At 33.9% G+C, this 15,240-nt stretch overlaps 2 protein-coding genes across 2 annotated transcripts; one reads left to right on the top strand and one right to left on the bottom strand.

The window, feature by feature from the left end:
* Window positions 1-2,223: 2,223 nt before the first annotated feature.
* Window positions 2,224-15,004, bottom strand: LOC131653113 (uncharacterized). Its single transcript, XM_058923163.1, has 8 exons — window positions 14,543-15,004; window positions 13,114-13,208; window positions 10,463-10,542; window positions 10,189-10,230; window positions 9,978-10,105; window positions 7,867-8,047; window positions 4,317-4,495; window positions 2,224-2,991 (listed from the first exon to the last, which is right to left on the bottom strand). The coding sequence occupies exons 1-8, from the start codon at window positions 14,923-14,925 to the stop codon at window positions 2,553-2,555; spliced, it is 1,527 nt and encodes a 508-aa protein (XP_058779146.1). The 5' UTR covers window positions 14,926-15,004; the 3' UTR covers window positions 2,224-2,552.
* On the top strand, window positions 5,797-6,971 carry LOC131653114 (chromo domain-containing protein LHP1-like). Its single transcript, XM_058923164.1, has 4 exons — window positions 5,797-5,912; window positions 6,027-6,052; window positions 6,174-6,257; window positions 6,492-6,971. Exons 1-4 carry the CDS (start codon window positions 5,802-5,804, stop codon window positions 6,727-6,729), a joined length of 459 nt encoding a protein of 152 aa, XP_058779147.1. The 5' UTR covers window positions 5,797-5,801; the 3' UTR covers window positions 6,730-6,971.
* Window positions 15,005-15,240: the final 236 nt, after the last annotated feature.

Here is a 15,240-nt window from a genome sequence, read left to right as displayed (position 1 = left end):
CAGTTCGGTATATAATAATACCTACTCTGGGGGCTAACAAGTCAAGGATAAGTCCACTATGATAGTATCAGTTTGAAATACTATGCAAACAACTTCTAATTCACACGTAAACAACTTACGATTTACAGCCTTCTCGCCTAATCACTACTCGTGCTATACTTCTACCTAAGACTCATCTAGCATAGGTATGAGACCCTTCTCAATCCCTCTCAATCACAATCGTGATAATCAGTTTCAATAACTCAGAATACACACTTCAAAGACACGGTCACTCAATGCTTAAAAGCTTATGAATCCTCACAAAACTTACAACTCAAAAACACAATCCTACTCTTCTATCAATATGATATTAGTGAGGCTAGCAAAAACTACACCAGCCCTAATACAGAATACACTTTAAGTTCCACACCACAATTAGGTATGTTGGTTGCTATTTAAAGCAATCTTCTGAACTGAATTGGGCCTTTAAATCACAGTAGGGTATTGTAGAAAAGACTCCAAAATCTTCTCCATGAAGATAGGGTTTCAATCATTAGTTTCCTAAATATTCTCCATATTTAGAAACTAATCATACATCGTGAAAACAGAGAAAATCTCTTATCCCTTAATCAAGCGCCACATAGGATTGCACAATATTCTAAAATATTCTGCAATTGTAACTTAAAACAAACTTCAACAGATCCAGTTGTACCTAAGAGTCACGATGTCGGATGATCCTACATAAGACATCTTACTCGACATATCTCTTCAGTTGAAGTGAATAGAACATCTTTTTCAACATGTTCTCATAAGTTATTTTTATCAAATATAATGCCAACCAGATAAAATAGAGAATTAACAATGTGCATGTGATAACAATGATGAATCTGAATTTTAATAGTCAGAAAAACACTAGAACAAATTGTTTGTGTATTTTATCACATAAGATGAATCCAAATTTCAATATGCAAACAAACCCCTAGAACAAATTACTTGTGAGCAAAGAGTGAATTCATATATTAATATCCAGACATTTTTTTACTTATATTTAGCATGGTTAAAATGTGTCCAAATTTTAATTTTTCAGATTCTAAGAGTATTTAAATTTTTAGATTCTAAGACTTTGTTTGTGAGTTTGGAAGGGAAGAGAGATGAGGATTTTGAAAAATAAGAAGGATTTGGTGAAAAGAATAGAAAGATTTTGGTAAGGAGGTTTTGGAGGGTTTGATTTTATTTATAACACGAAAAACGCCCTAAAATGGGGGAATTCAATAATTGAAAGATTTTTTTATAATAATCAAGTTTTAAAAAAAAACCAAACAAACTAACATTTTAAATAAATTACCCAACTAATCATGTTTGGACTTTTTTCCACGTAGGTGTCATCCCACATGGCGCATCCTATTTTTTTTTAAAAAAATTCAGTTTTATGCGGAATTGGTGTTACCTGCGGATTTACCTGCGAATTATCATACAAAAATATTTAATATTTGATCTGCAGATAAATCCATAGGTAACACCAAATCTGTAGGTAACTGAAAAAAATTTTAAGAAAATAGGAAGCGTCCACGTGGAAAAAAAAGTACAAACATGATTAGTTGGGTAATTTATTTGAAATGCTAGTTTGTTTTGTATTTTTTTTTAAACTTCGTTATTAAAAAAACAAAAATTATATTGAATGAGAGTTTTGAAGAGATTTACATAAATTTTCCAAATATCTTAAAGATCGTTATAGTATTCTTAAAATTAAAAATATAGTAATGATAATGACTCTTTTATCATTCTAAACAAAATCATTTTTTAAAAATATGTCAAATATTTTTCTATATTTTTTTAAAATTTCGTTTTCAAAAGTCTTCCCCTCTCCTCTCCTCTCCTTCAAAACAAACAAAAGAGTATTTTCAAAATTTTGCCAGAACAGGAGAGTAATGTACAGGATGGAATGAGAAATCCTCTACTTTTAATTCTAGGTTAGTGAGGCTAAAACAAACATATCCAATAGAGCAAATAAATATTTCATTTTCGGTCATTTAGCCTGCATAACAAAATGAAAAGGAAAGAAGCAAAAGTTTCTTTTATTTTGGTCATAAACACGACTGATATAAATAAGCCATAAGGAAAAACCTCTTAACTTCGGATTAGTATGATGGATAATATTTTCTTTTGACAGAACCAAGTATATAAATAGTTTCTACTTTCTAGCTAGTTATTCTGTAATGCAAGATTTATTCAACATCCCAGAAATCAGAAAAATGGGAAACATTGATAAATTACATAGACAAAGATGATGTACAACATTCTGATCAGACATAATCTCAAGCTTGATCAATCAACTTTAGTATACACCCCAAAAGGCCCGGAGCATATTATTTCCAGCCTCGACATTTTAACATTGTTAAACAGTAACCTGAATTTCCCAATTTTATTTGTTTGGAGACACCAAAAAATATCCAAAACTACCCCAAACGAAACATTCTTCTTGACAACAAAAAGGTTTTAATTGGACCCTCCTCGAACCCGATGTGTTGTTTCTGAGCTTTCCATCAAAAAGAGAAACGGTCGCCATGCAAGTTTTAGTTTGACCCTCCTCGAATCCAACGAGGTGTTCCTGTCCTTCGAATACTAGAATAATAATCACCGACATTAGCTACAAATAGTGGATCCCTATCATCTTCTAGTTTGTACTCATTACTACCACCATCAGTTATATTATCTAGTTCTGTTTTTTCCAACTCTTTTGTCAAATCATCCATTGTTTTTTTCAAACTAGCTTTGCTCATCTGGCCTGCTTCTTCCGTAGAGAGACCAACCATTGTAACTTTTGGAAGAAAGGTATTTTGTTTCGAATATTCTTTATTTACACCTTTTTTTGATAACCCTACTTTTTCAGTGATGTCATCCAAACTATATTCAGTAGAGTCTGTACACCCAGTATGTTTAGCATCCTCTTCCAATTTAGAGTTATCGGGGCAGCTGCTTGACTCTGTAACTCTCAGAAAAGACGCCTCAGTTCTGCAGGATAACAAAAAGTGTTACAGAGATAAAACAGTATATCAGATCAGGCAGTCTCCTTTTAATTATCAGTTAAAAAAATAGAAACAAAAACATGTTTTTAAGTCAAATTGGCTTGAAAAAATGCTTCCTGTTTTCATTTCCTAGTAATTGCAAAAGTATCCTCTTGTTTAATTTAATTCACAGCTGAGCCACAATTCGACAATAGAAAAGATGGCTTCATTGTTACTTCATCCAATTTGTTGGTAGAGAGATGTCATTGTCATATAACTATTGAAAAGGCTTCAAACTTAGAGCAATGGGAGCATTTGAAGGTCCTCTGACAACTATGAACCTTCAAGTCAGATAACAAAGGCTGGAAAACAAGACCACCGCAAAGCATGTGAATGACTTGCAACTGTCGATGCAGGACATGACAGGACCAGCATCAAATCAGGACTACGGAAAAAAATAGGAAGATCGGACAAGATATCTGCCAGATTGAAAGATTGCTGAATGGCCTACTGCACAGTGAAAGTGATGTGGGGAACGCAGATAAGGGCTCATGAAAGCACCTTTGGGGCTGAATCTCAGATGGATGACTGAAGCAAAGGAAGGTGATTCTAGTAGCATGGAGACACCTACCAAAAAGGTCACCAGAGATATGTATAGATTATAGAAAGGCCAGTACCTAAGAACAAGGTTGGCTGGGAAAAAAACACTCAGAAGCACACCAGGTAGGCACAGTTTGGGTTGCCACTTTAAACTCTAGATACTAAGCAACTAATAGAAAAGAGAAGCATAACCAGAAAACCAAATACATGTGTTAATGCGCAATCAGAACACAATATATGATTCTCAAAGAGACTACACAGGTCCTAGTTTCTCTAATCAACATGTCTAAACGAACCTGGACCTACTTTGGTGCTAGATTAAGCTAAATTAATTAAGGGTCTTGCTAACCAGTGCCCTCAGGGCAATGGTTAAGCATTCCAAAAAAAGAAAATATTTTATAGAAAATTTAATATTTCAATTTTCGAGACATTAAATACGCAGATTACCGAGATAAATTTACTATTTTGGAATGCTTAACCATTGCCCTGAGGGCACTAGTTAGCATTTCCCATTAATTAAATATGGATTGGTATAACAATTTGTTATTCTTGGAACCAATTGCCACTATTTTGTTTTTGTATACTTAGATATAATAAACATGAATATGAAACCACTGGACTAAGAATCGCTAGAGTGAAAATAACAATAAAAAATAATAAACATGAATATGAAACCACTGGACTGAGAATCGCTAGAGTGAAAATAACAATAAAAAACTAGAGAAAATCTACCTTCTTTCAAATGAGTCAACCATATATGGAAAGTTCGGCTGTATGCCTGTTGCTTTCCGCAACCACCTATTACCCAAGAGCACTTTGTCAACAGTATAATGGAACTGGAGTTCTGCAGCTTTAGAAATAACACTTAGTGGTATACTGGGATGGCCCATTTCATCAATCACTTCTTGAACCTGTCAGTATAAATGAACAAGAAACTAAACAATTTTCCTAGAAAAATAAACATGGGTATTAATTATATGTATATCTCAAACTAGTCCTTTAAAAAAATGCAACACAACTAGTTACTCTTCAAGAACAAGTTATAGTAGGTGTCCCAGGTCATACTTTATCAATTGTTATCAAGTTTGAGATCTAAAACATAAGATCACATGATCTCACAATCTTGCCTCCTCTACTTGAGTCGAATCACATGTGAAATAACTAGTTCGTAAGATCGAAGTGAGGTCACGAGCAAGATCATAAAGATTGTGAGATCTCTTGCAACCCAAAATGGACATTTCTGAGTTGGGGATCCCATAAACCCACCCTTAAATTCCCGAAAATAACACCCATCTCCTTCGACTCGAGTATCTTGACCCTCTCAACCCATCTCACCAGATTCACGCATCTTACTCCATCTCTTTCAAGTTTCAACTTCAATCCTCTCTGCTCATCTTATTTCTTCACATCTATCCTCCCCTCCCCACTTTTCTGAGCTGTCATAGCTTGGTCTGCATTCAAATTCATTGGAAATGGCTTCTGTGCAAGGTGATATTGTGGTTGGATAGCATGGGCTGGTGATAGTGAGGCTGCTGGATGTTCCGGTGATGGTTATTATTTTAGTTAGATATGGTCTCTGACTAATTATGAACTGTTCCAGATGTTATGGTTATGATACTTCGCTTTTAAATAAGTGGAACAGAACTTACTAAAATTGAAAATATCTATACCGATTTACTCCGTATAATATAATTTTTTTAAAACAAAAGATTAATAATAATATAAGTATTGTGTTTAGCTGTGTGCATCAACAAAGAAATAAAAAAACAGCTTTTTTAAGCGGACAAAAATAAATAAATAAATAAATAAATAAATAAATAAATAAACCACATAAATTTTGGAAACAAACGGATGAGCGTGAATAAAATCCTTAAAAACTAAAATAATTAAAAAAATCTTTTTTTTTTTCAGTGAAAAAATAATAAAAATGGAAAACATTAAAATCCAATAAAAGGACGACACGGAAAGAGAAACTGGCCAAAGGAGTAAGAGTGTTAAATAAAAAAAATGCAGGGCTATGGATTTTGCATAGATTCATTTACAACTCGGATTCACACTCAGTCCATAAACAGATGCAATTTTCGTGTTTTTGTTTCTCACTCGAATTCCGTCAATGATGACGCTGTTCTAACGTTGCTGCCGTGTCTCTGTATTTATTCCCTTTGTTTTTTTAATCTTGCAGTATTTTTAGCCTTGGTCATTAAGGGTGAACAAGGGATGAGTAAAAAAACCTCGGAAGCTCCGAAAAATGTTCCCGCTGTCAAATTCCCATCTCTCGATGATGGCTATTTTGAAGTCGGGGCAATTCATAACAAGAGGGTCCACAAGGTCAAATTTCTCCTTTTTCTTCTTTTTTTTCAGTTATCTGGGTATGAAGATCATTTTTTTGTCCAATTTCTTCTTTTGCCTGATTAGTTTTTTTTTGTTTGTGGCAATTTTCAGGGTAAGGTGGAGTATTTTGTCCAATGGTGAGTGCATCTTTTGTTTTTGTTCTTGTTGTTAAGCTAGATTGTGATAAAACTAAAGGGTGAGGGGCGAAATAAGATATTTTTAATAATATTTTATTTATTTGTTTATTTATCACTCAAGGTCCGGATGGGATGAGACAGCAAATACTTGGGAGCCTGGAGAAAATTTAGTTTGCGTTGCTAATGTTGAAGCTTTTGAGAAGAGGTAATCTATTATTCCCCAGTACAATGTTAACGTTTTTCTTTAGATTGTGTAGTTATGAGTGAGGATGAATTGCATATTTCAATTTATGTTTTATATTTGTGTTGTGTTTGCTATGAATATGAATGAGTTGTGATAAAGCATAGGTCGAAGACTGTGGTTGTCAGATACTGGATGGAGTTAATGACCGGACTTTATAACTTGTTTTCTTACAAACATTTGTTTCTTGTTTTGAAGCTTGAGAGCAGCAAAGCATCGAAAGCGCAGACGCATGCATGGTGACGGAAGCAGTCTTGGAAAAGGCAAACATGCTAATAATGATAGGTCTGCAAATGTTACAGAAGACAACAGGTCTGCAAATGTTTCAAAGGAGGATTCTGATGATGAATTATTTGTGAATTATTCAGAAGAGGAATCTGAAGAGGAGAGTGATGAAGAGAGGTCTGTGAATGTTTCAGAAGAGCATAAAATGTAAGGTGATAGGAGGGCTGGAAGTGGGGTCTTATGTGACTAATTATGACTTGTCTTGGATGTCATGGTTCTGAAACTTCAGATTTAAGTTTGCTTTAATAATGTTAATATTTAATAGTTATTTTTCATGGGGGCATATCTAGTCAGAAGCCATTGTCAATCATTAATAAATGGCGTAGATCAGAGTACCAAAATCAAAATATCACATGCCTTTTCCTCTATGATGTTCATCTCCAAAATTTCTCAAACCTGAACATGACTTATTCTGCTGTCGTTGCTGTGGAAGTCTTTTACAAACTGTTTAATTACTTTCCCAACGTGCGACAACGAAACCAGAGTCCTCTTTCTTTGGATTTATGCACTACTAAAAATTATGTATATATCTTATGAAATAGATTCTGATTTGTGAAATGCTAATTCAATATTAATTTATGCAATATAGGTTTTTCTGATTCTGATTTTTTAAGTCTTTTCCTGGTTTTTGTTGGTTTTGATTCACCTCCAACGACATTCATTTTAATCCAGTTATTACTGCAATTCTGATTTTGGTCCGGTGACCTTCACGTTAAATATGGACTTTGAATAAATTTTGTAGATATCATCTACCCATTGTTATTGTTTTAATACAGCAGTGTTTATTTTTATCCAGTAACGTCAATGATGGTGACAGCAGGCCAAACCGTCCATGGTGGTGGATGGGGCTGTGCTTGTTACCAATGAAAAAGTAGTCTGGAAACTTTCAATAGGAATAGATTGGAGGTGTAGAGTTGCAAGACTGTTTAACTGAAGCATTCAGTTTCAGCCGTGGCTTTCAAGGCCGGGAGCAAGAAGAGTTCCTCCCACTCTGACATAAGTATAACTTTTCATTTTAGTAGGATCTTATGATCCTTCTTACATTGTTGTGTTTTAAGTTCTTGCCACCCCCCATCCTAGGTACGATCTTAATCTTGACACATTGTTCTCAATAACAAACATCATCATCACTTACTTTAACTTCAAACATATACTAAATTAATCAATTAGTATGAAAGGTTCGGATTGAAAACTATTCCATATCAGATTCTTATTCACTAAAATGAAAATTTTCTTCCTCATTCTTGTACTTCACTAAACAATAAAATGTTCATAAAACTAGTCATACCTCTGGAGGCTCCCCTAAACTATCTCCAATTTCCTCAATCACTTCTGCTGCCAAGTTGTCATCAACCACATCTCGCCGCCGCTGAATGTGCCGAGTTTGGATTAATGTATGGAAATGTTGATCAACAGCTTCTTCAAGAATGTTATCAAGCATGTTTTTATCAAAGAAGTAGGGAGTATACCTGTTCAAACAACGCAATAAGGTTTGCATAAATATTATGTTGCTTTGTTAGAAAATAATTCATTTACTCATTGCTCTAAGGACCCGATGTTCAATGAAGTGTGTTGTAATTACATAAATAACACTGATTTCTTACTACATATCACCATGGTCCATGATAGCCAGTAACTACAGGGACAAGAATTTATTTCTATTTTATATTTAAGACTAGTCTATACACAATAGTATTTGAAATAATAAGAGTCAATCACAATTTTGCTCCACGAAATTGTAGTGTCCAGCAATTTGATAGTTCAAATTTAAGGAAAAGGGAAATCAGTCCCTCAAATTGAAGTGCCTCAAACAAATTTATTCCCTTTGTAATCTAAAAGGGTCAGAAATGCTGAACTAAAACATCATTTAAGGTGTGTTCAAATGGAGCATATTTTCATAAATTGGTTTAAAGCTTCAACTGATCTCTATTTTGTAATCCAGATTCATCAAAATCGGTTTGGACCGGTTTTTGGTCGAAAAAAGGTTCAAACCGATGATATCTTCATCGGTTTGGTTTGGTTCGATTTTTAACAATTTTCAAATATGGAACCAAACCAAACTAACCGGTTTAGTTTGGTTTGGTTCGGTTGACCAGTTTACAATGTTTTTTAAAAAATTATATTCATCAGTGTATTCTCCACTATCATGTTTTTCAGTGTATTTTATGCTCTCTTTTTTTAAATAATACATTTCATGTAATTTATTTCATGCTCTATTTTTCAAATAAATTACAAGTTGCTCTTAATTCATACGAAACAATGTTATAATTTTCATTACATCAATAAGTTCAATATCAGTTATTAAAATTGACATTTGACATCAGAAAGTTGAAAAGAGATTTGAAAGCTTAACAAATAGAACATAATAAAACACATATCAATTAAACATGTTTCACAACTCAAACACACATCAAAACTATTTTGTAACAACAAACAAGACTAGAAGGAATTTTATTGAAGAAGAAATAAAAGATAAATAAAATTATGTATGAAAATTAACGAAGGAAGACGGTAGAGAAAGTAACAGTTGTGGCAGCCAATGAGAGCAGCAATTCAGTGGAAAAAAAAAATGTGATTTATAATTTCTACTTTCTATGTTTTGGAATTTGGTTCTAGATGTGTGTTTTGTTGAAAGGAATGAAGTGTAAACAAAGATGGCGAATGGTTGAACCGATACAAAATTTGGGCTTAATTATAGATGGAATTAAAGATTAAAGCGTAATTATATCCATTTGTTCGGTTCATTAGTTTGGCGGTTTCTATAAACTAAAACCGAAAACCGAACCAAATTACATCGGTTTTCATTGGTTCGGTTCAAACCGAACCAGAAGAATTCAGTTTTATTTCAGTTTGGTTTGGTTTGGATTGTCGGTTTAATCGGTTTTTTCTGATCCGCTTACACCCCTAAAAATTAATGACAAAATAACCAATTTGATTGATGATCTTCAATTTCGTGGACTACTTTGCTATTTCAAGAATTTGAGAGAACGTCCGACCTCAAAATAATAATACAGTCTTTTATCTTTCAAAATTCAAGTTAACATAATGGGCTAAATAATCAAAGTAAGTCTAATTCCCAACAGAAAAATAGCATAACACAAATCAATATTTGTACAAACACTTTCAAGAAAACTAAGAAAACCAAGGAATAATTAACGGCAAAAAAAGAGACTAGGCCAAGGCAATTATATTCAATCATAAAGAAAAAATTAAAATTTATGTTCATAGATGTGTAAGAAACATGAGAAAGGATACCCCTGTTGAGTTACTGATACAAGAGATTTCCAAATGCACAATAATCATTTTACTGATATTAAATTTCAAATAAAACAACATATAAGCAAGTTTTATGACAATAACACCTATTTACATAAAACAAGGAAGATGAGCAATATATACCATTTAATTCCATCAGTAGTTGCTATTGCAATATCCAAGTTTTGAGCACTAAACACAGGCACCCCATCGACCTTTTTCCCTGCGATATTGTGTGGGATGGTCTTCAGAAGTTTATTAGCTGCCTTGACCTGAAGGTAAAATATTTATAATATTTAAAGATTATAGTCTAATAAATTTGAAATATGTGCAACAATGAAAGACAAAATAATACCTGCTTCTCATTTGGAACAAATTGGAATAAGTGAGGCTTTTCCTGCATGGTACATAGCAAGCAACACATCAAACAAAAAACATAGAACATAGAAGTAAGAAAAGAATACTAACATGTTGAATTTCATAATTTGGAACAACCATCTACATGCAATTTGCATCACTGTGTCTTTCTAAACAGCCAAACCAATAGTGGATCATATATAACCGTAAATGCACTAACTCAAACTAGCAAAACTATATCTCAAATGGCAATTTGAAAAAGTCAACAGTACCTTGAAATGCTCATATGCCAAATCAAGACGGCAGGCACCCACCACGCCACTTGGAATATTGAGTTTTTTGACATATGAAACTAGAGCGATTAAAATGTAAAAAGTCAGTATTAGGTGTTAATTGCTGGTTGGAGATCAACATTAATCAAAATATGTGATGATAAGAAAGTAATTCAAGGAAAAAACGAATGTAAAATATATAGTGATGAAGGTACAGAAATATTAGGGATGCACAAAGTATCTGGTTCTAAGTCCAAAACACAAATGTATCCATAAGCGGTTTTCAAAAAACCAGATATTTACAATGGTTACCAGATATCTACAAACCGTTGTGGTTACTGGTTTTTTATCTGGTTTTGTGAAATGGATGACCGAAAACCCCTTGGTGAAACCCCGTTATGGAATGTTTTGCGACTTTTCTCCACTCTAGACTGGTTTTAGATTTATGATTTTTACTAACAGATTTCATATTTTCTCGATTACATCTCATTCCTTTTTCTATTCTTAGATCTCAATTCCCGAGCCATTGCCACTGTTCGACGCCTGAAGAGCTATCACCTACAGCAGATGTAACTAGTGACGGTGTGTTTTCCGTCTTCATGACAGTGTTTTTGTGTTCTGCAATTTTATGTTCCCTGTTTCTGTGTTCTTCGGCTTGATAAAAGCAATGGTTATAGCATTCTGCAATCTCACCTCTCAGATCGTGTGTTCTGTATTCTGCATCGCTGCTTCCGCATTGCTTGCTCATCCGCCTCTTTTGCTTTCAATCTGTTGCCACCGCACGTGCTGTATTTTGAACTCAACCGCTTCTTTTGCGTCTTCCGTCGGCGGTGGAAATAGAGGTGCTGGAGCAGGTGATATTGATTATGGCTGATAATCTGGATATGCTAATCTCAAATTGGTTGTTGCTTATTCATAATTGATTTTCTTAATATGGTTATACCTTTTTTTATTTACTGAAACTTGTTTGATTTTTATTAACTGAATTTTGTTGTACATTATTAAAAATTAAATAATTGCAGTCAGTAGTACGTTATTTTCAAGAATCTGGTAACATATTATCGATATTTTTTTAACCAAGTTTATAACAAATTTGGATATAACCAGTTTTAACCAGTAACAAATAAAAAAGGGATGGATTGGTATTAAAATCCAATTGAAAGTTGAAACAAGTGGTTTTGACATGGTTGTGGTTTGGTTATATGAATAACCTATCCATGAGCAACCCTACAAAATATACACCGTGTTTAAGGGAATATTTTAGCACACAACAAATGTGCAATGCAAGGATCAGGTTCGGTCATAGTAGGTCAGAAGTGTGTAATTCAAGGGTGAGATTCAGTCACATTATGACACTAATTTGTACTGTACATCAACTTGAGGTTGCAAAAACCCCTAAGACTATGTTTGGGAGTTTGGAGGGGAGGGGAGGGGAGGGGAAGGCTTCCAAAAACAAAATTTTAAAAAATTATAGAAAAATATTTGACATTTTTTGAAAAAATGGTTTTGTTTAGAATGATAAAAGACTCATTATCATTACTAAATTTTTAATTTTCAGAATACTATAACAACCTAAAAGATATTTGGAAAATTTATGAAAGCCCTTCAAAACCTTCCAAAACCCTCCTTCAATACAATTTTTGAGTTCCCCCATTTTATGGGATTTTTGGTGTTATGAATAAACTCAAACCCTCCAAAACCCTCCTACCCAAAATCTTTTTATCCTTTTCACCCAATTCTTCATATTTTTCAAAGCCCTCCCCTCCCTTCCCCTCCAAACTCCCAAACATAGCCTTAGGGTTTAGGTTTTATCTCTTCACTCTAGAACACCGGTGTATCATAAAAGCTTGGAAAAGGTAAGCAAGTAAAATTTTACGCTGTATGCATCATATGTCACACATTGATGCATCTAGGTCGAGCCAAATGTACAAATTTTTAGGGGTACCTCTCTGCCACTTATCTTATGGGATAGGGTTTTGTTTTAGGATCACTATTGGTGTTCTGCACATGGCTGCTTTAATGGGGTTTCCATTTTAAATATGCAGAGATTGGGCATCCTGTTACATATTCGTTTACCTAGTTTTTTAAGTTGTGGAAGACCCTTAGCTTGATCTTCCTCAGTTCATTCTAATGAATTTTTATTTTTTAAAATATTAAAGTCAACCCCCTTCCATCCCCCAGAGAAACAAATAAGAAAGAGTGATTAACAACTAACCATCAGCTTGTATTTCATGTTCTATTTCACAAAATAAAAATGAATAAAGTATTTTTATTGGCATCTTGACTAGCAGCTGAATATATTGGAATTATAAATTAAGCATCTCCACAAACAGAAACCTACTAAGGCTAAAAGTACATGCATAGAGAATGAGCTATAGAAAACGGGAAATCAGCTAACCTAGGTCGCAGTTAAAGGACATCAATGATAATTAGATAACATCGACACAACTCACAACCCTAAATTCATCAAGTTATAAAGAAAAACTTCGAACATCAAGTTATAAAGAAAAACTTTGAAGCATATGACAACAACAATAGATTCATCAAGTTATGAAGAAAAACTTTGAAGAATATGACAAGACATTAATGGATTGAAAATGTTACAAGCAAACTAAAGGCACGTATAAAAGGGGGACTGTCGATGAACTAACCTGCATCTCCTAGATCAATAAAAAAGCGAAATACAGGGCCGTTCCTCTCACTCTTGGTGATTGCAGCAAACATTTTTTTCAGCCACTCTGGGGTTCTGCAGAAAATAAGATAACAGGCGGAAATAGTATGCTTTTAGAAAAATAATGGATGGTAACAGCTTAATCTATGCTTCAGTTTAATGAGGTACTAAACAAACACAAGCCACAATTTCAATCCCTAATACAAAGGACACAGATTTACAATTTTTGTTCCACAACTGCCAAGCATCTTGGATTTCCTAAGCAAGACTCCTCGTATTCGTTACATCAGTTTTTAAATGACATTAGCCTTACTCTTAACATCTCTATTGGATGCCTAGATTTGCTAAATGAAACCAAACACTAGGTCGTATTTGCTTACAAATGCAAGGTGATTTAAATGTCCTCATAATCAGACACGGAAACCCTAAAAGCACGGGCATCACACCTACATAACAAACACCTAAGTATATTCTGTTCTTTAGAAAACCGGAAAAAAAGTTCTTTTCAGTGCCGGCTTGAATAAATTTCATAAGAAACAATTATAGTAAAAAATATTAAAAGAATCTTGCAGTAAGAGTCCGTTTTTAAACAACAGTTTCTCATATAAATTAAAATCATATAAGAACTATTCTATTGTCAATCGGTAATCACACTATCACAGAAAATAGCAGTTTGTTCAAATTCTACTAGCAATTACTGTTATTTGGCAAAACTCTAATAAAACCTAGTGGTATGTTCAAATTTTGTTGTACCATAGCACTATAGGCTATAGCTATAACTGCTAGTCAACAACACAGCTTTTCTTTGAGTAAAAACCATATATTTATAACAATAGAGAAGCTTTCGTGAACTAGAAGCTCATTCAAGCATGCGTTTGGTTCTGCGGTGAAATGAATTGATTTTGAATGAATTGATTCTATAAAATTGTTTCTGTAGAAATGAGTTGAATAATAAATTTCAATGTAAAAATCACGTTAAACTCAAAAGCTACAAATTCTAGCTTCAAGTAGAATCAATTCTGAAGACAGAAACAATTCTACTTAAAGAGAACCAAACAATTCTGAAGACAGAAACAATTCTACTTAAAGAGAACCAAACGCCTCAAAATCATTCCAAAATCAATTCTACACCTCTAGAATTGCTTTTGGTTCTTCCAAAAACAATCAATACATTACTACTGAATCAAAAGTGGATTCCACAAACTATTATTTATATAACTATGCAATAAACTAACCAAGCTAATCTTATCCATCAATTAAAAATATATATAAAATTACAACAACAAAAAAAGTTACGACTTCAATCTTAATTCAATTTCACAAACATAACAACAGCTTAAAAATAAAACTCAAAAGATAAACTGAAAATAAAGAGTAACGAAAATTCAAAAAAAAAAAAAAAAAAAAACCTTTTAGTGATGAAAGGAATATCAAAGTGAGTAGAAACAGCCATGAGACCAGTTCCAGAGAGGTCACACATGCTGAAAACTTGACCAACAAAAGCGGGCCCTCCACCACCTTTGACATTGGAATTGAGCCTCGAGACTCTAACCGATTTGGCGGAAGGGCGAGTTGACTCGGAGGTGGACTCGAACGTCAGAGCGGAGAGAGGTGGCGCGAAAAAGAGAGGGAGAGAGAGTGCGGAGGGTAGTTGAGGCGAATGGGAAGGTGAAGGTGGAGGGTTGGGTTGGTTGAAGAGAGAGAGGAAATTTGAAGCGGCGGATTGGAAGAAGGAGGAGATGTGGTTGTGGTTGTGGTGACGGCGGCGATGAGGTTCGGACGGTGGAGCCATGCAGTTCGCATGGACGGACGGAGGGATTTGAATTCGGGTAAGGGATTTGTTGAGAGTCTTGGTTACTGTGTTCTTTTAACTTTTTAAGACATTAAAAAAATTTAAGTGATTATTTTTCAATTTTAACTTTTAAGAGCTTTTTTTCAGTGAAATGATTTTTTTTACAAAAAAATTATTGGTTTGTTACACCATTTACAATGGGGTGTTGAAAAAATTATTCAATAGTTGAATGTCTACGATGGTTTGTTGAATGAGGTGTTTAATGTGATGTGGATTAATTGGTGTTGAAAAGATTCAACATGTTGAATGAGAAAA

Source organism: Vicia villosa, linkage group LG2, assembly GCF_029867415.1.
Source record: "Vicia villosa cultivar HV-30 ecotype Madison, WI linkage group LG2, Vvil1.0, whole genome shotgun sequence".
Taxonomy (NCBI): domain Eukaryota; kingdom Viridiplantae; phylum Streptophyta; class Magnoliopsida; order Fabales; family Fabaceae; genus Vicia; species Vicia villosa.
The sequence above is the reverse complement of the archived record's forward strand: the minus strand, read 5'-3'. Positions and strand labels throughout refer to the sequence as shown.